Source organism: Pelobates fuscus, chromosome 2, assembly GCF_036172605.1.
Source record: "Pelobates fuscus isolate aPelFus1 chromosome 2, aPelFus1.pri, whole genome shotgun sequence".
Lineage (NCBI taxonomy): Eukaryota > Metazoa > Chordata > Amphibia > Anura > Pelobatidae > Pelobates > Pelobates fuscus.
This window is the reverse complement of record NC_086318.1, coordinates 232,906,557-232,931,627: the sequence shown is the minus strand read 5'-3', so window position 1 is coordinate 232,931,627 and position 25,071 is coordinate 232,906,557. Positions and strand designations below refer to the sequence as shown.

At 40.1% G+C, this 25,071-nt stretch overlaps 1 protein-coding gene across 3 annotated transcripts in view; it reads left to right on the top strand.

Annotated features, from left to right (window-relative positions):
• The window catches only part of AHI1 (Abelson helper integration site 1), a 355,403-nt gene that overhangs the window by 8,934 nt on the left and 321,398 nt on the right, over positions 1–25,071 (top strand). For all 3 annotated transcript variants that reach the window (XM_063443258.1, XM_063443259.1, XM_063443260.1), the window contains exons 2-7: positions 370–441; positions 1,755–1,876; positions 4,004–4,575; positions 4,786–4,925; positions 8,107–8,305; positions 21,382–21,574. In XM_063443258.1, coding sequence (XP_063299328.1) covers positions 411–441; positions 1,755–1,876; positions 4,004–4,575; positions 4,786–4,925; positions 8,107–8,305; positions 21,382–21,574 — 1,257 coding nt within the window. In that variant the 5' untranslated portion in view covers positions 370–410. The remainder of the gene's footprint in view (positions 1–369; positions 442–1,754; positions 1,877–4,003; positions 4,576–4,785; positions 4,926–8,106; positions 8,306–21,381; positions 21,575–25,071) is intronic.

Genomic DNA, 25,071 nt, shown 5'->3' with positions numbered 1-25,071 from the left:
GAATTGAGCAGGTTATGTCAGGAGTGGTAACAAACAGTCATGCTAGGGAACTTCCAGCTCTGTGGAAATTGTAGTGGAGCGAAGGAGAAGTTGCCGGCACACCTCCAGTAAGAAGTCAAACCGTTCATTTTAACACATGCTGTGTACAAATATGTGCAACAATAGTAAATTGTAGTGAACTGAACCCGAATTGCAAAATATCTGATTTGGAAAAAATGTCCACTTTATCTTTAGCCACAACTTGGCATTTTTATGTGCCCCACAATTCAGTTTTTAGTCTGCCTAATTCTTCTATATGTTGTATAGCCGCTTTTTTTTTTTTTTTAAATGGAAAATTGCTTGATATTAATACACTTTTTCTACTTCTAGGCAGTTGGTGAAGTTCGAAAAATAATGCCTTGTTGAAATTTATGTTTGAAGCTGGATCAGAAATGCCTGCCTGTAAGATATTCTGTATTTATTATTCATTGTGTTTTCTGTAAGTTAAGTATGGCAAACTAGATGGAAAAAAATATATATCAAATGCATAATAAAAAAACATTTATTATTCAATAAATTGGAGGTAATGCTTTAAAACAAAGAATATTAAAACTTGTAAAAAGTAGATCTTGTATTTCCTTTAAAAACCTGAACTCATGCAAAAGTAATCAGAAAGGCCTAAAGTGGATGCAGGGAAGACAATATGTCCCTGTGTTAGGGGGTTTGAGGGGACAGTTGGAGCTGTTCTGTCATTCAGTTAGTTTTAAAGGAAAGTGTTAGGAATACAAATGTGTATTCCAAGCGCTTAAGTGTTTCTGCCCCTACGTCTGGTTTCCCCCCTGCCATTTAGCATAAAAAGGTTTAAAAAAAAATTTTTACTTGCCATTTTCCAGGTACCTGCTTACCTCCACCAGAGTAGATCCAATTCAGTGCTCAAGTGCCACACACGCATCAAATATCCCCGTAGAATATCAATGAATCAATGCTTTCCTAGGGAGGTTGCAGCTGTAGTTTTATTGTGTAACTGCAACAGGAAGCTGCAGTTTCTAAAACAAAACTGCAATGTCTTACATTGCAGGGTTAAAACTACAGGACAGCAGCACACAGGCCCCTTCATTGAGATGAAGTGGCCTGGGTGACTTTCCTTGTCCTTTAATTACCTTTTCCTTTGATGTTTCTGAACGTTGTCAGAGAAGGGAGATTAGCACCTTGTTAAATTAATACCTATCAACATCTCAAAAAGCCCTGGTCAGTCTTCAAACTTGAAGAAAGATTAAAGTCCATTATATTCAATTTTGAATACCCATTTCTAATGCTGTAAATTCAAAAGAAGGCAATCTTCCTTTTTCCCTCCCCCCCAATTTGTAACCATTTTCAATTATGCCACAAAAAGGGAAAAATCCTTCTTGAAAAATCCAATCTTTCCAAATATATATATCAATTACATACTTGTATATTCTGTTTTTTTTGTTTTGGTAAAAAAGCTTGGGTGCTTTTTTTTGCTTCATTTCTATAGAATCTGGTGATATAACCTCTACGGGTGTAGTGAAATATGATTTACTTCCGTGATCTCAAGGGCACTAAAGAGGTTTACTACACCTTAAATATGACTATTTCAGTACCTCTTTTTTTTTTTAAATAAGGATTAAATATTATTTCTAATATCCACATTCTTTCCTGGACAAATAGCCTGGCATTTGTCATTGATAACTAATGTTGTTTTAAATGGACAGTTATGTTGGTGTCTCAGTTTTAACTTACTTCTTTTTTTGCAGTGGAGAGTGAGGCAAAGGCAAGAACAAAGTCACTTTTTGATGAAGTCTTCCGGGACTATGCTGCTTTGTCCGATGTAAAAAACAAACCGAAGAAGAAAAAACCTCAGGAAGAACAAATTGCAGTAAGTGTTCTAGTTCATGAAGACTTTGTAGCATGTTTTCTTAAAATATATCTCATTGCTAACTTGTAAATTGTTTAAGTTAATGGGACACTATAGTCACCTGAACAACTACAGCTTAATGTATTTGTTCAGGTGAGATCTATAGCTTCCTGCAGGCAATCTAATGTAAATACAGTGTTCACATTGATTGATAGGAAATACAGTGTTTACATTGATAGGAATACCTCCAGTGGCCGTCACTCAGATGGACACCAGAGGGACTTCCTATCATGTAGGGCCCTAAAAAGACCTTGTACACGTCAGACTTGAAAAATAATGCCTTGTTGAAATTTATGTTTGAAGCTGGATCAGAAATGCCTGCCTGTAAGATATTCTGTATTTATTATTCATTGTGTTTTCTGTAAGTTAAGTATGGCAAACTAAAAAAATATATAAAATGCATAATAAAAAAAATATTTATTCAATAAATTGGAGGTAATGCTTTAAAACAAAGAATATTAAAACTTGTAATACGTTTGACGTGTGCAGGAGAGAGAAGGCACTGTGTGCGCACCTTCTCTCTCCTGCCTGTCAGCAGAGGAGAGGGGGCGGGCAAAGACCGCGAGCTGAGCTGTCAGCTCAGCTCGCGGCCGCGCGGTAGTGCGCTCAGGACTTAAGAGGGCGGCATGAATGCCGCCCTATGAAGTATGTGCGCATGTGCGGCAAAACCGCACATACGCACAAGGCAGCAATGACGCTTCCAAATGGAAGCGTCTGATTGCTCGCGCCCGTCTATTTAGTCATTTTGACGAAATAGGGGGCGCGGCTTCACAAGGCTCCCGGCGCTGGAACCAGGTGAGTAAAATACTCTGCCTGGAGAGTCCCTTTAACACTTGAATTGGACCTTTATCCACACCAAAGTCTAATTTTTTTTTTTTTCTGATACTCTTTGAGCTATCATAAGTTTAACTTCAGAATTCATCTTGGAATCTTTACTTGGTCCATTTCTATGCTTTTAAGAGCTGTAACCTTTGTAAAGAAATAATCAATTAAATATTTTCATTATGTTTTCATGATTCCCAAGGTTCTTCTATGTGTATCAGTGGTGCACTCACATATTTCTGGCAGACAGAGGATAGTGATGTGCACTTTCTCTCAGCAACCATTTCTGTTTTTGCAGTCAGTTATCCCTCAGTGCTGTTTTCATACATTTCCTTTTGTTTTCTTTACTTTTCCTTTACACCGATCCAGTGTTTCTCTATATTTGTTGCTATAATTCCTTCCATTATCACATTGATAGAATGTGTTTTAGACACTTTTAGCTATCCATCAGATTTTGTATATTTTTCCCTTCATGTGTTGCTCCTTCCTAGTCATCTGCACTAATGCCTGATTTTGGTTTCTCAGCATCCTTTCTATTTGTTTCTTCTTCCTTCAAGCACCATGACCACATGCTGTGGTGTTTATGGTGCCTGTTGTAGCTTGGTTGCACCTCGTTTTAAGTAGTCAACCCTTTTTAGAATGGTTGGGTGGAGGGGGGAATTTTTTCAAAGCTGCATATTGTGATACAGCCATACAATACTTAAAGGACCACTATAGGCACCCAGACCACTTCAGCTTAATGAAGTGGTCTGGGTGCCAGGTCCACCTAGGATTAACCCTTTCTGCTGTAAACATAGCAGTTTCAGAGAAACTGCTATGTTTACTTTAGGGTTAATCCAGCATCTAGTGGCTATCTCATTGACAGCCGCTTGAGGCGCTTCCGCGCTTCTCACTGTGAAAATCACAGTGAGAAGACGCCAGCGTCCATAGGAAAGCATTGAGAATGCTTTCCTATGAGACTGGCTGAATGCCCGGCGCTGGAGAAAGGTAAGTGGTTAACCCCTCCCTCTCCATCCAGCCGGGCGGGAGTGGGACCCTGAGGGTGGGGGCACCCTCAGGGCACTATAGTGCCAGGAAAACGAGTCTTTTCCTGGCACTATAGTGGACCTTTAATTATAAAAGTAACTAATAAAAACAAAAATTAATAATTTTTCCCTTTAAAACATTGCATAACTAAAATAAATGTGAGATGCAAAGAATTATCAGATGCCTGTTAGAGGGGTTAACTAGTTTGTTTATTTTTTATTGTTTTTATTTGTCTACTAGCTTGATATTTTGAAGAACCAACCTGGTACATCCAAAAACCGTGAAAATGAAACATTAAAGAGTGAATATGATGCAGATAAAGAAAGCCCAAGAGTCAGACAAAAGTCAAGAGATAAAGTTCCTGAAGATGAAACAAGCAAGGTTGGCCTCAAGGAGCAGAAAAAAACGAAAACCAAGAAGAAGAACAAAAAAGTCATGGGGGCTGAATGGATAAACTCTGATGAACCTTTGATAGACAACTCTGACTCTGTCCAGCAAACAGAAAACAAGACTCGTGTAAAGTCTGACAGAGAGCAGTCAAGCATTATTAAAAAGAAGGGTGGTGGTGACATGAAGGACCAAAGTGACTTAAATGATTTTGATGATGATTCGTTAATAGAAGCTTATCACCTTAAAGTGTCACAGCAAGAGGCTGATGAAATCAAAGAAAAGATGAAAAAGAAACTAAGAGCCCATCTTTCAGAGCTTTCTGTCAGTAGTGAAGGTCATACTTTGCTTTTGAACAATGATACTCCTGTGAAGAAGAAGAAAAAAAAGAAGGACCGCATAGCTACACAAGAGCCAGGAATTAGGTAAACTAGAAGATTTTTATTTTTTTTATTTTAATTTCCCATTGGCACTAGTGATAGGCTCTCATCCTATCAAAGGCCATGGAAAAATGCTTTAGAAAGGAAAGTATGCTCAGAGCTTGATGTCTCGTGAAAAATATGCATTTTGTTACAATCATTCCATACAGATTGTTCTAATTTAAAAATTATTTTTTTTTTCTTTTATTTTATTAGAGCTTCTGATGAACTTCAAGGTCAGTCATCTGAACTGTATGCTTCAACAGTTCATTCACAAGTGTCTCAAGGCACTTATGATGACAAAGTTGAAGATCTTCCCAAAAGTACAAAAAAGACCAAGAAAAAAACCAAAGCAGGTATTTTAATAATCTCTAATTTTACAAATGATTGCATTTCTCTACATTTTCTTTGCATGTTTTGAAAGCAGTTTATGAACTAAAATTTAAAATGGGTCATATGAATTCAAATGGACTTTATGTGCTAAATACCCTTATATTCTTTGTCACCTAAAGCACTTTAGGGGTTAACTGAAGATCCACACGGTCTAATTTTCTGAAAAATAACGATTTCAAGAGACCTTCTCTATACATTCCCGCTGTTAATTTAAAAAGTCAGAGGGGTTTCCTACTGCGCTCGAGTTGAATGCTTGTTTAAAGCTGAAGTCAATGCTTTTTATAAAGAAGTAGTACAACCAATTCTTATCTATACAAAAATTGTATTGGCAGAGTGCAGCAATTGCCATACATATGCAATTGGATTGGGCCAGAGGTCATTAATCATGATGGTCTCACCGAGGGCAGAGATGGACAAAAGATTCGTTATTTTCTTTTTTTATAATGAAAAAGAGGCTGCCCTAAAACAGGAACAACACAACTTTTAAAATTAATATATTTGTTTTTCGCATTGATGTGTTCTTTTAATATACTATCAGTCCAATCCCACAGAAATAATCATTATAGAAATGTCTGCACTTTTGCAAGCTTCTTTCAGATATATCCCCAATGAAAAAAATGCATAATTAAATGCATGCCTGTTTTCATTGTGGGTATATCTACTAAACAGAGATTTTTATTTAGGGTGTTTTTTTTTTTCTTGGCACTGGAGTGTCTCTTTAAAGAGACATTTGTCCAACTTCTGAAGCAAAACAAATCCTAGAATGTGTGCTACGTGTTTGTTCTACTGAAATTTAAAAGGGACATGGTCACCAAAACAGCTACAGCTTATTGCTGTGGTTCTGGGGCATGGTGAGCACTGCAAATGCTGCCTACTCAGAGAAAAGACAGTGTTTACACTGCTGTCTGAGACCTCCTCTAGTGGCTGTCACTTGGGCTATCCACTAGAGGGACATCTTGGATTAGGTCCTGCAATCTTTGCAGGACTTATGTTCCGCCTCTCCACCATCTGCATGGAGACGCTCAATGCTCCCTGTAGAGATGTTTTGATTCAGTACAGCTCTATGACGAGTTGTTGATTGACACAGCGTGGTAATTTGCCATGCATGTGCACTAGCTTTAAAATAATTTCCTATGGGGAAGCATGGATTTGCTGAGATCATCAAGACTGATCATTGCAGCTAAGAAGGCTGGCATCAGCCTGGAGACCGTCGCAGAAAGGGCTAAAAAGTAATTAGTTAGCAGATCACTATAGTGCTAGGAAAACATGTTTTGTGTTCCTAACACTATAGTATTCCTTAAAGGGTTTCACAGTTTCTCTTTAAGTGCACCAATACAGTTGCAAGAAAAAGTATGTGAACCCTTTGGAATGATATGGATTTCTGCACAAATTGGTCATAAAATGTGATCTGATCATCATCGAAGTCACAACAACAGACAATCACAGTCTGCTTAAACTAATAACACACTAAGAATGAGATGTTGCCATGTTTTTATTGAACACACCATGTAAACATTCACAGTGCAGGTGGAAAAAGTATGTGAACCCCTAGACTAATGACATCTCCAAGAGCTAATTGGAGTGATATGTCAGGCAACTGGAGTCCAATCAATGAGATGAGATTGGAAGTGTTGGTTACAGCTGCCCTGTGAATGTTTACATGGTGTGTTCAATAAAAACATGGCAACATTTCATTCTTTGTGTGTTATTAGTTTAAGCAGACTGTGATTGTCTATTGTTGTGACTTAGATGATGATCAGATCACATTTTATGACCAATTTGTGCAGAAATCCATATCATTCCAAAGGGTTCACAAATAGTGATGTCCCGAACAGTTCGCTGGGAACCGTTCGCCGGAGAACATAGCGTATTCGCGGTCGCGAACACGCTCAATGTTCGGTCCGCCCCCTATTCGTCATGGAAGTGGGAGGGAGGGTCTGCTGCTGATTGGCTGGAATGTGTCTGCTGACTGTGAGGTACAGGGCCAAAGTTTACTCAATGATGACAAATAGGGGGTTCGGGACATCACTATTCACAAACTATTCCCTTGCAACTGTACATGTTATGTATTTTTTTAAGGAGGAAGAGAGCTTTCCTTTATGTATACCTAACACAACAATAAGTATAAATGAAATGTTAAAAATCGGGTAATAAAACACAATTTATTTTTCACAGTTTTGCTTATAATAATTTTATACCTCTAGTGCAACAAAAGAAAGAGTACTCAAAACAGATTAATGTATCCGTCTTACTTGTTAAATGCCTCATGTGTAGGATTTTTTGGTAGTTAATACTATTCCTATACAAACACTACACCTAACCCTAGACTAACTCTTACTGTACACCTACCCTAAACTTACCCCTAACCATAAAACAGCATTGACCCAGGGATTTTCAAGCTAACACAGCACAGCTCTTTAGGATCTTGCAAGGAGATCATAGCAGTCCCTAGGGATCTCCCTTAGATTGGGTGCAGGCTCATAATCACTGTGATTGAGTGCAATCGCTCAGCTGCAGGAATTTAAAGCACTGCATGCAGTCCTTACTTTGAGTGGTGCATACAGCTCATCAGTCAGTCTGTGGCCCCAAAGCTGACAAAGGAGAGCTCCACGTATTGATTTTTACTTGAGTCTCCCTTGTGTGAGCAGGGATTTAACCATGCTCACACCAAAATGTTAGGATATTCCTGAACGCGCTTAAGAGGGTAATATAAATGTTTGTTTGCAATGATGGTAAAGGCTGTAATCAGAATGGTACATTATGAATGAAATATCTACAAAGAACATGTGACACCATTCTTAAATTGGAAACCGTATGCAGATTTATTAGGAAAAAATTGCAACGCCAAGCAACGTTTCGACCAACAAAGGTCTTTTTCAAGCTTGAAAAAGACCTTTGTTGGTCGAAACGTTGCTTGGCTTTGCAATTTTTTCCTAATAAATCTGCATACGGTTTCAGTTTGGAGTGCCTGTGGTCCTCTCTTTTTTTCGTGTATTATTCTGGGATTGCTGGTCCTGATCCGGAGCACCCTTGGCCGTTGGGATTGAGTGCGGTTCCCACCATCTACTTTGACCATTCTTAAATTTGTCAAGTGCATGTGGTTCCCCAATTTCTCAGTGAAACATAGTTGGTTTTCATTTACAGATGATTCAACAAAAACCACTCCAGATGTCAGTAAAGAAGGGGAGAATGACTCTACACATGTATATGATGATAGCCTTGTGCTAGGTGTTTACATCCATCGTTCTGATAAATTAAAGACAGATCTTACGGTTTCTCGACCTACAGTGAAAATTCATATTTTTGATCAGAAAACTGGTGAATATGCCAAAAAGGAAAACAGGTAAATCTGTGTTTGTTGGGAGGGAAAGAGCAATTTCTCAACAAAGTGTAAACCATGCTAACTTTTCTTTCTTCTTTGAAAATCTGCGAACTTTGAAACATTATTGCTTTATTTTGGCAGTCAGAGAACAGATCTATGCATTCTTCAATGCAGCTTCAAAATGATCTGTAATGTACCTATTGTGAATCTTTCACTGTGTTTACTGTATTTCCTATATGTGACAAACTGCCTTTTGTCACTAGCTGTTTATGTGACCCACTGCCCTTTGCCCCTAGGATGTGGAGGACCTGATTGACAGCCTTCTACCTTATGACTGGCCCCTGGGAGATTGGGCACTTTAAACACAGTATTTGGGCATTATGGATTTTTATAATGCTGTTTATGGCCCTTTAATCACTTTGAAGCAGTGTTTGCAACTTTAAATTGGCACTTCGGATACAGCCAAACGAACACGTGGCGGCAGCCATTTTAAATCATTCGAACGCGGTCAGCGGTGTGTGCAGCCAAATCTATGGAACTGTTTTCGGATACCCAATTGCACGAACGCTGCTGACCCGTACCTTCTCCTCCGCTTCGACACTGCGGCTGGAGACTAAGTCCCGTTCGAAGATTCGAACGCTTGTTCGAATGGGACTTGGTCATTATCTCGGTGTAAATTAGACCGACCGCACAGCCCAAATCCATGGAACTGTTTTGGGCATGAAAATGTGCTTGCGGTCGGTCACAAAGGACTTCCAGCTAACTTTTGAAATACTGGGTGGAATTGTCTGATTTTTGGTTATGTTTATATTTAACCCCTTAAAACCGGAGGGTGTACTATTACGCCCTATTATAAGCGGCTCTAAATGCTGCAGGGCGTAAGAGTACGCCCTCCGTTTTTTTTTTTACTTACCCGGTCGCCGGCGATCCCATGCCGGCAATCCCACGCCGGCAATCGCGGTTGGGGGGATTCACAGGGTGCCCCCCGTTGCACATCCGTCCTCCTGCAGCTCCTCCGGCCATATGAGAGTGTGTCCTCGCAAGGATCTCAATCACATGGCCGGGGTAGCTGCTTGCTGCATTGCCAGCAGGGGGACTGCCTGTAATGACAGGTAGTCCCCCTGCTGGCTGGAAATAAAATAAAAAACAGTGCAAAGGGAGAGAAAACTGTCATTATGATGTTCCTGATATAGGGATGTTAGTTTCAGAAAAAGATCTTCCTAATTTATTAGGAACCAAAATATTCTTAGGGTTATTCACCCAAAAGAGTTTAGGTGTACTGAAAAAAGCGTTAAAACGTAATACTTTAATAGGGAGATAGACGATCCTATCGTAAACAGTCACCAATTTTAAATCGCAGTAGTATGCTGGCTAGCATCCAGACTTTCTAGCACAAGAAAAATCGGGGTGTGTAGGTAGGGGGGTAAACGTAGAGGGAAAGACACAACATAAAGTGTGGACGCAGGTTGTGTGATAGTCCAACTCTGTGCGCACAGATATCGTTATTCCTATAGTATGAGTCTACATGTGGAGTAACTTAATTTACTATACTTCAGATGGATACAAGTGTCAAAATAGCCAAGTGTAGCGTAATGCACTTGTGACCAAGTATATGTATCAATAGATGTTCCGGATGAGGTAGTGTGTCAACAGGCCTTGCCAGAGAACAGATATGTAGCTACTTTTTAGTACTTCAATTGGAATGGATACACGTGTACAAATCACCATGTATAGCGTTATACGCTTTTAACCAAGTTACTATATCACCATGTGTTTCTGGTGAATGATTACAGATGTCAAATCACCCTGTATAACGCAATGCATTTATAACCACATTTATTTGTCAACATGTGTTCCGGATGAGACAGTTTTCTCCCAGAGCACAACTATGTGGTTACTTTCTTTCTCAGTAACCTCTAGAGATTAGCTTATGGTTCTAAGCCGTAAGAGGCTATCAGAAGTGAATGCTTAGTTATTAATCTCTCTAGAGATGGAGTCGTCTCACCTCGAGAGTAAAGGGAAGAATTGGCTGCTGCTATAGTCAGTATGGTAAGAAATAGATCGCTTACATACTTTACATAAGTAATTGCAAGCAGTATGCCAGGTTTCCCGTAACTAAGCACTGATTAAGAGATGTTAATGGCACTCAATTGGCCAGCATGAGAGGTATCGTAGTCTCCCGGTTCGGAGAGATCTGTAGATTAGGTAACTGCTTTAGTGCTAACGGGTGTTTCTCCCGTAATGGGCAAATAGCGGGGAGTAGGCACTGGAAAGTGATCAGATGTTTAGTCTGGTCGGTGTGCCGTATCCCTTGCTAGGTTAACTCTTGAGTTGGTGCCTGCCGTTACGGATACCACTATCAGTCATATGACGTTTAGCGGCTAGGCGGGTGGCCCAATTTCTTTCGTCAGATTATCTCCTACAGCTAATCGTAGAGGTTTGAAAGAGGAGAAAGGAAGATGCCTTCAAGGGCATCGGTTATAGTAAAGCAAGAGTGAAGGTGATTTGCTAGTAAGTGAAGTAAATTCGTGGTAGAAGTAGCAAAGTAGTAAGGTAATTTAAATAATGTGTGGAGACCATCAGTCGGTCAATCCATTATTCTGCACTGTTTTCTCCGCTGGCCCAAGTGCCCTGATGCCTTGGTCGGTATCCCAAACCAATAGAGAGTTTGTTTGGAATTTGTCTCAGGAGCAGTTGGGTATGCAGCATAGTATAGAATAATGTCGGAGGAACCCGACGCGCGTTTCGCCCTGTTTAGGGGCTCGTCAGGGGGAAATGACTCCCTCCAATGGTGGAGTTTATAAATCCCGCCCCGGCAGCTGATTGGTCGAGTTTCGGCTGTCAGGGAATGAGAAGCTACGGTGGCTCAGTAGAATCAAAATTGTTGGTTTGATTTCAGGACACAAACATGCCGGAATTCTTGTGTACATTTGGTTCTCAAATTTGTCTCTGAAATTAAGAGCATATCAGAGTAGTGTCAAAACGGGTCATGCCATATAGCAAATAAGGGATGATTAGTGTGTTTCGTAATTGAGAATATATATTATTTATGTGTAATAATATGCACTCAATTCGTCATTATCTCTTAATAGAGTGATGTTTTAAATATTATCCATCTATGAGATGATACAATAGAATTACAGGGGATGATCTTTTCGGATCGGTATTGTATAGGGATCAAATGGTGGTATTATTCCGGTATTTCCTGAGAATAATATCAGTCCACAAGGTCAATTGCTCGTCACAATATACTGTGTGGGAGCATACAAATGTGTAAGGGCTCCATTTGGAGTGTTCCCAATTTCTGGTAAGAAACCAGTGGGTAGAGAGCAATTATCAGTTATACACCGTTGTCTCAGGTCACTGGTGAATAAATGGTGTATAATTAAAGTCTTCGTTTAGGCCATGAGGGGCTAGAGTTTTGAAGGTGAAGATCCAGTGAGATTCTTTTTGTAATAGGATTTTATTGAAGTCACCTTTCCTTGGGTTGGGCATCAATTTCTCGATTGCCTGAAATCGTAGATTATCGCTATTTCCATTGTGAAAATTAACAATGTGTCGCGCTACTGTAGTTGGGGTAACAGTGTTTTTGATCGAGTTAATATGCTGCAAGACCCTTCTTCTAAACTGTTGGAAGGTCTTGCCTATGTACTGAATACCACAACTACATGTGATGAGGTATATCAGGCGGGTGGTGCCGCAGTTTATCAAAGCGTTAGTAACTACCTTGGCTTGTGTTTGAGTGGAGATTACTGATTTGGTGGGTAAGATGTACTGGCAGGCCTTGCAGTGGCCGCACTTGTAGGTTCCTTTTAGATCAGAGAGCCAGTTTGATGGTGCTGAAGGGGAGGAGAGATGACTGTGAACCAATTGGTCCTGTAAGTTGGGTGGTCTCCGTGCTGTCAGGGATGGGTGGCTGGGTAGTATTTTTTTGAAGGGCCGGATCATGTCGTAGAATGGGCCAATTCCTTTTGAAGATGTTGGTCATACAATCCCAACCTTGGTCGAAGGTGGCAATACAGCGGGGAGTCCTGGAGTCCTGTGTAGGTCTAGTAGAGTGAAGACTCGTGTGACGATCGGTACTACTGGCTCGTTGAAATGCCCGTTTAAGAACCCGATTGGGGTATTGGAGTTCTTTAAAGCGGGATTTCAGGAGTTGGCATTCCTTATAGAAGGTCTCATCTTTTGAGCAGTTCCGTCTTGCCCTTAAGTACTGACCATATGGGATAGATGCTTTGAGTCGATAGGGATGGTGGCTGGTCCAATGTAATAGGCTGTTTGTGGATGTTTCTTTCCTGAACAGTTCGGTCTGAATTGTTCCGTCTTGTTTCAAGATAATCTTGAGGTCCAAGAACACTAGCTGGTGCTCATCAATCACGTGCGTCAGGCTGAGGTTAATGTCATTGTTATTTAGCATCTTGACGAAGTCCTCGAACATGGTGACGGAGCCTGTCCATAGGAGCAACATATCCTCTATATACCGATGCCAGGTTAGAATGAATTCATGAAATTTGCTAAACTTGGTGGTGGTGACGACATTATGTTCCCACCATCCCAGAAACAGATTGGCGTATGTGGGTGCACACGCTGTCCCCATAGCAGTGCCGGAGATCTGAAGGTAGTAGGAGCCGTTGAACACAAAATAATTGTGTGTCAAGACAAACTCGAGTGAGGCCAAGATGAAATCCTTTTGTGCGTCGTTGTATGAGGTGTTATTTAAGAAGAACCGGAAGGCGGAAATATCGTGCTCCTAAACCGCTCTGAATATATCCTTATGTGTCTGTCTCATCTGAATGACACCACCTACTACAGAACACTTCCCTCAGACCCTACTAGCATCTATGTCATTGAACTAGAAACACTTCTAAATGACGCTCTAAGTCAACAAATTATTAACCAAGATGAATTCAAATTTCTGCACCCAAACCGAACTCCAACCATTGCGACCTTTTATTGTTTACCCAAAGTGCATAAGGGTACTCGACCCCCCCCGGGTAGACCCATTGTCTCTGGGAACAAGTGTTTTGACCGAATGTCTGAGTAAATTCATTGAAAAAATTCTACATCCCTTAGTGCTAAAGTTACCTTCCTACCTCCAGGACACAAAATCGACTCTACTTATGTTGCAGGACAGGATCGTCCCTCCATACACACAATTGGCTAGCCTTGATGTGGTCTCCCTCTACACTAACATACCCCACCACATGGGATTAAGGGCCTTCCGGTTCTTCTTAAATAACACCTCATACAACGACGTAAGTAGAGTCGATTTTGTGTCCTGGAGGTAGGAAGGTAACTTTAGCACTAAGGGATGTAGAATTTTTTCAATGAATTTACTCAGACATTCGGTCAAACACTTGTTCCCAGAGACAATGGGTCTACCCGGGGGGGGGGTCGAGTACCCTTATGCACTTTGGGTAAACAATAAAAGGTCGCAATGGTTGGAGTTCTGTTTGGGTGCAGAAATTTGAATTCATCTTGGTTAATAATTTGTTGACTTAGAGCGTCATTTAGAAGTGTTTCTAGTTCAATTACATAGATGCTAGTAGGGTCTGAGGGAAGTGTTCTGTAGTAGGTGGTGTCATTCAGATGAGACGGGCACATGAGGATATATTCAGAGCGGTTTAGGAGCACGATATTTCCGCCTTCCGGTTCTTCTTAAATAACACCTCATACAACGACGCACAAAAGGATTTCATCTTGGCCTCACTCGAGTTTGTCTTGACACACAATTATTTTGTGTTCAACGGCTCCTACTACCTTCAGATCTCCGGCACTGCTATGGGGACAGCGTGTGCACCCACATACGCCAATCTGTTTCTGGGATGGTGGGAACATAATGTCGTCACCACCACCAAGTTTAGCAAATGTCATGAATTCATTCTAACCTGGCATCGGTATATAGATGATATGTTGCTCCTATGGACAGGCTCCGTCACCATGTTCGAGGACTTCGTCAAGATGCTAAATAACAATGACATTAACCTCAGCCTGACGCACGTGATTGATGAGCACCAGCTAGTGTTCTTGGACCTCAAGATTATCTTGGAACAAGACGGAACAATTCAGACCGAACTGTTCAGGAAAGAAACATCCACAAACAGCCTATTACATTGGACCAGCCACCATCCCTATCGACTCAAAGCATCTATCCCATATGGTCAGTACTTAAGGGCAAGACGGAACTGCTCAAAAGATGAGACCTTCTATAAGGAATGCCAACTCCTGAAATCCCGCTTTAAAGAACTCCAATACCCCAATCGGGTTCTTAAACGGGCATTTCAACGAGCCAGTAGTACCGATCGTCACACGAGTCTTCACTCTACTAGACCTACACAGGACTCCAGGACTCCCCGCTGTATTGCCACCTTCGACCAAGGTTGGGATTGTATGACCAACATCTTCAAAAGGAATTGGCCCATTCTACGACATGATCCGGCCCTTCAAAAAATACTACCCAGCCACCCATCCCTGACAGCACGGAGACCACCCAACTTACAGGACCAATTGGTTCACAGTCATCTCTCCTCCCCTTCAGCACCATCAAACTGGCTCTCTGATCTAAAAGGAACCTACAAGTGCGGCCACTGCAAGGCCTGCCAGTACATCTTACCCACCAAATCAGTAATCTCCACTCAAACACAAGCCAAGGTAGTTACTAACGCTTTGATAAACTGCGGCACCACCCGCCTGATATACCTCATCACATGTAGTTGTGGTATTCAGTACATAGGCAAGACCTTCCAACAGTTTAGAAGAAGGGTCTTGCAGCATATTAACTCGATCAAAAACAGTTACCCCAACTACAGTAGCGCGACACATTGTTAATTTTCACAATGGAAATAGCGATAATCTATGATTTCAGGCAATCGAGAAATTGATGCCCAACCCAAGGAAAGGTGACTTCAATAAAATCCTATTACAAAAAGAATCTCACTGGATCTTCACCTTCAAAACTCTAGCCCCTCATGGCCTAAACGAAGACTTTAATTATACACCATTTATTCACCAGTGACCTGAGACAACGGTGTATAACTGATAATTGCTCTCTACCCACTGGTTTCTTACCAGAAATTTGGAACACTCCAAATGGGGCCCTTACACATTTGTATGCTCCCACACAGTATATTGTGACGAGCAATTGACCTTGTGGACTGATATTATTCTCAGGAAATACCGGAATAATACCACCATTTGATCCCTATACAATACCGATCCGAAAAGATCATCCCCTGTAATTCTATTGTATCATCTCATAGATGGATAATATTTAAAACATCACTCTATTAAGAGATAATGACGAATTGAGTGCATATTATTACACATAAATAATATATATTCTCAATTACGAAACACACTAATCATCCCTTATTTGCTATATGGCATGACCCGTTTTGACACTACTCTGATATGCTCTTAATTTCAGTGACAAATTTGAGAACCAAATGTACACAAGAATTCCGGCATGTTTGTGTCCTGAAATCAAACCAACAATTTTGATTCTACTGAGCCACCGTAGCTTCTCATTCCCTGACAGCCGAAACTCGACCAATCAGCTGCCGGGGCGGGATTTATAAACTCCACCATTGGAGGGAGTCATTTCTCCCTGACGAGCCCCTAAACAGGGCGAAACGCGCGTCGGGTTCCTCCGACATTATTCTATACTATGCTGCATACCCAACTGCTCCTGAGACAAATTCCAAACAAACTCTCTATTGGTTTGGGATACCGACCAAGGCATCAGGGCACTTGGGCCAGCGGAGAAAACAGTGCAGAATAATGGATTGACCGACTGATGGTCTCCACACATTATTTAAATTACCTTACTACTTTGCTACTTCTACCACGAATTTACTTCACTTACTAGCAAATCACCTTCACTCTTGCTTTACTATAACCGATGCCCTTGAAGGCATCTTCCTTTCTCCTCTTTCAAACCTCTACGATTAGCTGTAGGAGATAATCTGACGAAAGAAATTGGGCCACCCGCCTAGCCGCTAAACGTCATATGACTGATAGTGGTATCCGTAACGGCAGGCACCAACTCAAGAGTTAACCTAGCAAGGGATACGGCACACCGACCAGACTAAACATCTGATCACTTTCCAGTGCCTACTCCCCGCTATTTGCCCATTACGGGAGAAACACCCGTTAGCACTAAAGCAGTTACCTAATCTACAGATCTCTCCGAACCGGGAGACTACGATACCTCTCATGCTGGCCAATTGAGTGCCATTAACATCTCTTAATCAGTGCTTAGTTACGGGAAACCTGGCATACTGCTTGCAATTACTTATGTAAAGTATGTAAGCGATCTATTTCTTACCATACTGACTATAGCAGCAGCCAATTCTTCCCTTTACTCTCGAGGTGAGACGACTCCATCTCTAGAGAGATTAATAACTAAGCATTCACTTCTGATAGCCTCTTACGGCTTAGAACCATAAGCTAATCTCTAGAGGTTACTGAGAAAGAAAGTAACCACATAGTTGTGCTCTGGGAGAAAACTGTCTCATCCGGAACACATGTTGACAAATAAATGTGGTTATAAATGCATTGCGTTATACAGGGTGATTTGACATCTGTAATCATTCACCAGAAACACATGGTGATATAGTAACTTGGTTAAAAGCGTATAACGCTATACATGGTGATTTGTACACGTGTATCCATTCCAATTGAAGTACTAAAAAGTAGCTACATATCTGTTCTCTGGCAAGGCCTGTTGACACACTACCTCATCCGGAACATATATTGATACATATACTTGGTCACAAGTGCATTACGCTACACTTGGCTATTTTGACACTTGTATCCATCTGAAGTATAGTAAATTAAGTTACTCCACATGTAGACTCATACTATAGGAATAACGATATCTGTGCGCACAGAGTTGGACTATCACACAACCTGCGTCCACACTTTATGTTGTGTCTTTCCCTCTACGTTTACCCCCCTACCTACACACCCCGATTTTTCTTGTGCTAGAAAGTCTGGATGCTAGCCAGCATACTACTGCGATTTAAAATTGGTGACTGTTTACGATAGGATCGTCTATCTCCCTATTAAAGTATTACGTTTTAACGCTTTTTTCAGTACACCTAAACTCTTTTGGGTGAATAACCCTAAGAATATTTTGGTTCCTAATAAATTAGGAAGATCTTTTTCTGAAACTAACATCCCTATATCAGGAACATCATAAGGACAGTTTTCTCTCCCTTTGCACTCCATACCTTGAGGGTTACCCCCTCCCTGTCCGGCCACACTCGATAATCTCATGGGCCAACCCACTTTCTTATTAAAATAAAAAACAGTTATATAAGTGTAAAAAAATAATAATATATACTTAGATTATATATACATATACACACACACACTGTCTAGGTGTATTTTATTATTAATATATATAATTATCAAATATTATCAAATTACACGTAGACTGATACTGATTAAATATATATATATATATATATATATATATAATGATTGTTATATTAAAAAAAATTAAATACGTTAAAAAATTTAATTAAAAAAATAATTAAAAATAAATAATACAAAAAATATATATATATTTTTACATAATTAGGTATTTTAATTAATTACAATTAGCGGGACCTGCCTGACAACCCATGCTGAAAGTATAGGGAATTTAATTTGCTAGCACTATATTTAACCCTATAAATCGGGTACAACTTTTACAGCGTCAAATATAAGGGTTGTGATTCATTTTTTCACATTAAAATTCGCCAGATTGGTTACGTTGCCTTTGAGACCCTATGGTAGCCCAAGAATGAAAATTACCCCTATGATGGCATACCATTTGCAATAGTAGACAACCCAAGGTATTGCAAATGGGGTATGTCCAGTCTTTTTTAGTAGCCACTTAGTCACAAACACTGGGCAAAACACTAACTTTGGCCAGAGTTTGTAACCAAATGGCTACTAAAAAAAGACTGGACATACCCCATTTGCAATACCTTGGGTTGTCTACTATTGCAAATGGTATGCCATTATGGGTGTACATTTCATTCCTGGGCAACTATACAGTCTCAAAGGCAACGTAACCAATCTGGCGAATTTAAATTTCAAATGTAACGTGCTATATTTGACCCTGTAACTTCCCAAAACACCATAAAACCTGTACATAGGGGGTACTGTTTTACACGTGAGACTTTGCTGAATACAAATATGTGTATTTTATTGCAGTAAAAGCAAACCGAGTTATGACATTGACAGTTAAAAAAAATTCTTATTTTCTCCCATTTTTTTCATATTAAATTATGTTTCATAGCTAAATATTTGATATTAAATGAAAGCCCTGTTTCCCCTGAATAAAATGATACTTAATAAGGGTGAGTGCATTTAATATGAAAGAGGTGAATTACGGTTGGACAGACATAGCGCAAATGCCAGGTTTTGCTTACGTTTTGTTTACAACGTGTACATTTGGCTCAGTCCTTACTGTACTTACTGTAAATTGGTTGTTTGTCCAAATGTAGATGCATTGTTATGACAGAAATACTTTAAAATGCCCATACGAAGGAGAATTGCCCCATGCAACCAATATTTTTGTTAAAGATGAGCAAAAAATATTGTAATTTTAAATTGAGTATTCATTGAAATGTATGCAGATGTCTTTACATTGCTGTTTTATTCTACATATTTCTAAAAGATATATGGCCCATGTTGTAAATTAATTTTATGCTATACTATTTGATATCAAATCCCTGTTATTGTTGGAAATAACAAAGCTAATAGAGGCTAAACCTGATTAAAAGCACTTCGGCTGGAGCTCTAGTGGGTTTCCATTGCTGACCGCATGCACCTCAATGAAATTGAAACACATCAGTCTAAAGGCTCACTGAAAGGAATACTTAACACGCATAAAATACTTTAGCTTGCTGAAGTACATTATGTGTTGAAGGGATTCTATCGTGCCAGGAAAACAAATCCTCCCCTCTCCCTCGTGCGAGCCGTACCACGGTGTTGAAGGGGTTAAAACCCCTTCAGTGACTTACATGAATCGAGCACAGGTGTCCTTCGGCGCTGGTTCAGACTCCACCCACGCTCCTCCCCTGCCGACGTCCGCCATCGTGGGAGACCTAATGCGCATGCACGGCAATGGCAGCATATCGCATTAGGATTTCCCCATAGGAAAGCTTTTTTCAATGCTTTTCCTATGGGGAAAATCTGACGCTGGAGGTCCTCATGCAGAGCGTGCGGACATTCAGCGTCAGATAACGTACCAAAGGTCCGTTTCGTATCCGGAAGTCCCTTTTAGGAGGAGTTAAACATCAGAGGTAATTATTGCAGTTCCTCAGAAACTGCAATAATTACCACTGCAGTGTTAAGGGACATGGGACATTGCACTCAGACCACTTCAATGAGCTGAACTGGTCTGGGTGACTACTGTGTCCCTTTAAGAGTGTGTTCTCTTTTCCATTTTATAAAAAGTGCACGTTTCAATAGATATTGGCACTATTATAAATGAACCTTGTTACACACTGGCTGTCCATCACTCAACTGGTTCTATTACTTCTATCTATCTAGACACATGCCCAGAGCACGTGACTTACAAAGACTTCTCATTGAGCTGCATTGTAAAGTCTGTGATTGGACAGCCACAGAAAACCTGTGCTGGGCTGAAGAGAAGTGGGAGGGAGTGGCTTGCAAAGGCAACATACAAGAGATGTGAAGCTTTTGTAAGCTGTTTTTATTTACATTTTACATAAGGCTTTTCTCGCAATCTCCTTTCCAGTTCATCCCAACAGTGTTTAATGGTGTTGAGGTTAGAACTCTATGTGAGTTAGTCAAGTTCTTCCACTCCAAACTTATCCAACCATGTGTTAATGGACTTTGCTTTTTGGTCCGGGCACAGTCCTGATGAAATAGAAAAATGCCTTCTTCAAACTGTTCCACAAGGTTGGAAGAATGGCATTGTCCAAAATGTCTTGGTATGCTGTTTTGTGGGGGTTTTGTGAGTAGACTTGAGTCGGGTGGTATCCTTTTCTCCCGGGTGGTATCCTTTTAAGTGATCGTGGTTGAGTGCATCTTTCGTTAAGTATGGATAGGGAATTTAAAGAACCAAGGGTCCCAGATTTTGTTGACATTTTTGGTAGTCGTGTATCCCTGCGGAAAAATTCATGCATTTTTGTGGTGTTAGTAATTTTGCGTTTCACTACTTATATGGCAGGGATTTCCGAGCCTCCCCATTTTTCTGCCATGGCTCGTCTTATGACTAATGCAATTCTGGCTATCCGTTTGTTTTGTGCCCTAGATGTATTTATGTGTGGTTTTGACAAGAGTCATATCCATGGGTTTAGTGGGATATCAGAGGATAGTATCCTGGATACTAATGATGCAACCTGTTGCCAGAGTTGGGCTATTTGGGTGCATTCCCACCATGTGTGGAGTTATGTTCCCTAGTGTCCGCATCCTTTCCAGAATAGATCAGTGTCCGACCTGCCCATCTGTTTCATTTTAAGTGGGGTAAGGTACCATTTCTTTAATGCTTTGAAGTCTTCTTCCTTATGGTTAATGCCAATAGAGATTGTAGCCGTGGCTTCCCATATGTTTTCCCAGTCTGACGGGTCCTCCGAAGGGCCCAGATCCCTCTCCCAAGCCGACACATGTGAGGGAGCCCTCCTTATTATTTTGAATGGTGTGGTAATATAGTGTTGAGATCTGGCCTTTTTTTTTATTGGGCATTGCATGCACAATTTGTCAAAGGGATTTAAGGTGGTGCTGCCCACTAGTTTGTTAGCCAGTAGTTCTGATATCTATCATAAACGTTCATCTGGTTTGATGCTGCAGCAAAAGGTATGTTTTAACAACTGCAAAACCCATGAGTGCTAACCAGCCATGGATTTTTGTATGCTGTTAAAACTTACCTTTTTCCTGCACTGGTCCTTCCCCAGATCTGCCTTTTTGGTTGACCTCATCAGTATGTAATTGAAGATCCCACCAGCACAACTGCAAGAATGTCTATGTACTCCTTAGTAAACGATAATGCTAATGTCACTTAAACATATTGTTTATTGTCTTATATTATGCTCTCTTACTGTTACCTTTATTAAAATGTAATTACTTACTTCTAGATCTGAATTGGTTTCATCATTTAATGAACAAGACAAGCTCAAATATATTTTTCCTTTGACGACGCAAGCATATGATTTCAAACGGTTCAAATCGGCAGTTCCTGAGTGGGATGAGCAAATTATATTTAATGAGCGCTTTACATATTTCTTGGAAGAAAACGAAGAAAGCCCAAAAGTTGTTATTTTCTTTGAGGTACAAAATATTGATTAAAATATCAATACTTTTAAAATTGCTTACTATAACTTTAGTTTTTCCTTTTCTTTGAAAACTGTTTGAAGCTAACACAAATGGATTATAGTATCTCTTAACCCCTTTATGTTTGAGGTTTTTACAAGTTTCTGTGCTTTAATTACTGGAGCAGTGTTGGCACTTTTGTTGTACATTTGTGCCACTGTAGTTTCATGCTTTTTTTTAGTTTATCAGTATTTTTCATATATTTTGTTTTATAAAAACATATTGCATTTACTCTGTGAATTTCATTAAAGTTAATGTGCCTTACTACTTTACCCTCCTCCCCACCCCATACACCCATACACCCATACACACATTCACCAAATCTCCCAAGTATATCAATACCCCACCAGATTTGTAGGGAGTTATAAACTGATATGTAGTTATAAATTGGAACTGGCTCTACTTAGAGATTCATAGTGCTGATCAATAGTAATAAGCAAAGTTGTATGCCTAGGACAGTCTTTGATGGCCATTTATAAAATGGATACATGCATAACTAGATCTTGCTGTGATCAGCAATTCTCATGGTTCTGGGAACCTTTAACCCCTTAAGGACACATGACGTGTCTGACACGTCATGATTCCCTTTTATTCCAGAAGTTTGGTCCTTAAGGGGTTAAAGAGAATATGTACAAACATTGATCATTTTTAAGTAGCTAGATTGATCTGAATACTTACTTATTTGTAGTAATTGATTGCTTTATTCTAATATCTACGACATGATTGAACATTTTTATTTTAGAAAAGGGATAGGTTGCAAATGTTCATTTGAATTGGGTAAAAACACATTTTCTTTCTTCCCTCTGCTTTGCAGTGTATATATTAAAACTGGCAATGTTACTTACTTTTCAGTCATCCATTTTGTTTTTTTTTGCATTCTTTATTTAAAGATATTTTATAGGTTCACGGGTATGATAAATACGAAAGGCGATGTAACTGCAATAATGTCCAGATAAGCTTAATAAGAAGTACAGCTGGGTTCTCATTCCACGGAGACAAGTAGAATATACATGGTTGACCGTTGGGATACATCAATCGTCATTGGTTATAAGTAATGTTGGTCAGACCATGCATACCACAATAGAGGCCATTAGGTGAAACAGGTGTGCTTTCTTTTGAATGCCTTGTGAGAGTGGATAACAAAGCCTTCTTGGGTCATGTAGGTGGGTGAAGTTTGAAAAGGAAAACTCTATCAACAACATTGAACAGGGGAGAGGAACGTGAGACCAGCGCCAGGAGCCGTTGTGCTTTGGTGCTGCATGAGATGTCAGTCCTCACTGAGTATTTGCAGCTCAAGGCTGCATAAAAATGAGCATATGTGCGTCATATAGGTCCCTAGGCTGCTAGTGGGAGGGAGTGGGTACAGGGATAAAAAAAATGTGCATAGAAAGAATTGGTGATGGGAGGCATGTGGTGGGAGTAGATCCCATGAGGTTGTTATTGTTAGTGTGAAGGGTAAAGACTGGAGAGAGGACTGAAAGGTAGGGTACGTAAATAAAAAAAGTAAGAATGTGTATTGTTACCTTAGATTTATGAGGTTAGGGTCTATACCTTAGTAAAGAGTCCGTAGTGTTATAAGGGAGTGGTGAATTACATGCCTCTGGCAATCCACGGGTCACAGAGTTTGTAGAATACTTTTGGCATATCATGGATTTAAGCCATCAGTCTGTCTATCTCTAAAGTTTCCTCAATTTTGCATTTGACAGTGGCAAGAGAGGGAGTAAATTTGTCAGCTCACAGTTCCCCACGCTGCTAATGCTATGCTTTCCGCTAATTTATTCTTGTGTCTAGTTGCGGTGTCTGGCTGTTTTGATCACAATAATGCCCATGGGTCCAATGGGAATTGTTTCTCAAAGACAAGTTCTGTAAGATATTAAACCTCTAACCAGAGGTTCTGCAGTTTTGGGCATGTTCATTAACAATGGAGGTACGATCCCGTTTCCCTAAATTGCTTCCATCAGTTTGCTTTTTTTTTTTTTTGTCCCATTTTGTGTAATCGTTTGGGTGTGAGGTATCGGTGGAAAAGGGTTTTGTAGACCTGTTTCTTGTCGTTTACGCAGATTGTCTGTGAGCTTTTTGCTTCTCAGATGTCTCTACAGTCAGACTGTTGGTGAGGGATCATGAGGGCTCAAGTCGCGCATTCAGGCATTGATGTATGTTAGGTGTAGTTGTGAGGAGTGCGTGGTCAAGGAAATTTACAGATGTATTGGTTGATCAAGGTCACGGTTTCTGGAATGAACCACGTTGGGTTAGTGAGCGTGGGGAGGATATCATTAAGTGTTCTTGCATAGCAAGACCACTTAATGTTATCTCACATATATATTATTCTTATTATTATAGCCAAATTTACCACCCTAACTCCTCCCACAGTTTTTACACTACATAGACAAGCGCTACGGAATCTGTTGGCGCTATATAAATGGCAATAATAATAATAATAATATAAATGGCAATAATAATAATAATAATATACCGAAATGTGCAGATTGTTCCCGATTGGTGTGCTTTTACTTTGTGGAACGCTTCGCCGAACGGTTCACAAAATATCGTCGTTTTTATGGTGAAATTGGTCCCATAGGAATGAATGGCGAAATGTTCAAAGCTAGAGTGGGAGCTGGCAAAAGCTGAAAAATCAGGACATGATTTCTAAACTGCCACCACTCCCTCATTTTCAGGCCCACCTACACAAATCTTATATCAAAACGTTCAGCTATCCCTGCTGCCACTAAAAATGTCCACAGCTAAGTCGTATTCCTTATAGTTTTCACAATATGACCATTTGTTTGCAACTCACGCAGTCCATTGACATTCATTGAAACTCCACTCTAGCCACCTAAAATTTGAAGGGCAATTTCTAAACTGCGACTGTGCCTTTATTTTTAATATTTCAGAGACATACTATGCATCAATGTAGGTCTGGGTCTCGTGATTCTCACAATATAAAGCTCTTCGCTGTAAGATTTATAGTTTTTAAAATACGACCGTTTGAAGATGGCAACCGCCAGTGAAGTGAGCAATTTGGAGCAGTTTGTTTTTAACCGCTCTTCTCTGCCCTATTTGAAATCTATTAGTTCCTGTTGGCAGTTGGTGGAATGTTCGAGGGTTTTGAAAGATTTGAAAGCTCTTCTCTGCCCTTGCTGTAGAGTGAGTGAATCACACTCCAACCTTTCCACAGTTACTCCAGCCACTCCAACCACACAACAGTTACTCAAGCCACTCCACCTGTCACGGCAAGGGTGTATAATTTATTATTACACCCTTGGAATATTATCCTTTAATGTAATTTGTGTAGTAAATGGCACAAATTACAGAGATGTTATTGCTGAGGTCAACAGGGGTTACATCTTTTGAAGCTGGGACCCCCACAGAGGTCAGTTGACAATTGGCTCCCAGACTAGTCCTTGGGGAAGAGGGATTATTATTACGCTGCCTGTGTTTTTTTACCTGTTTTTTCC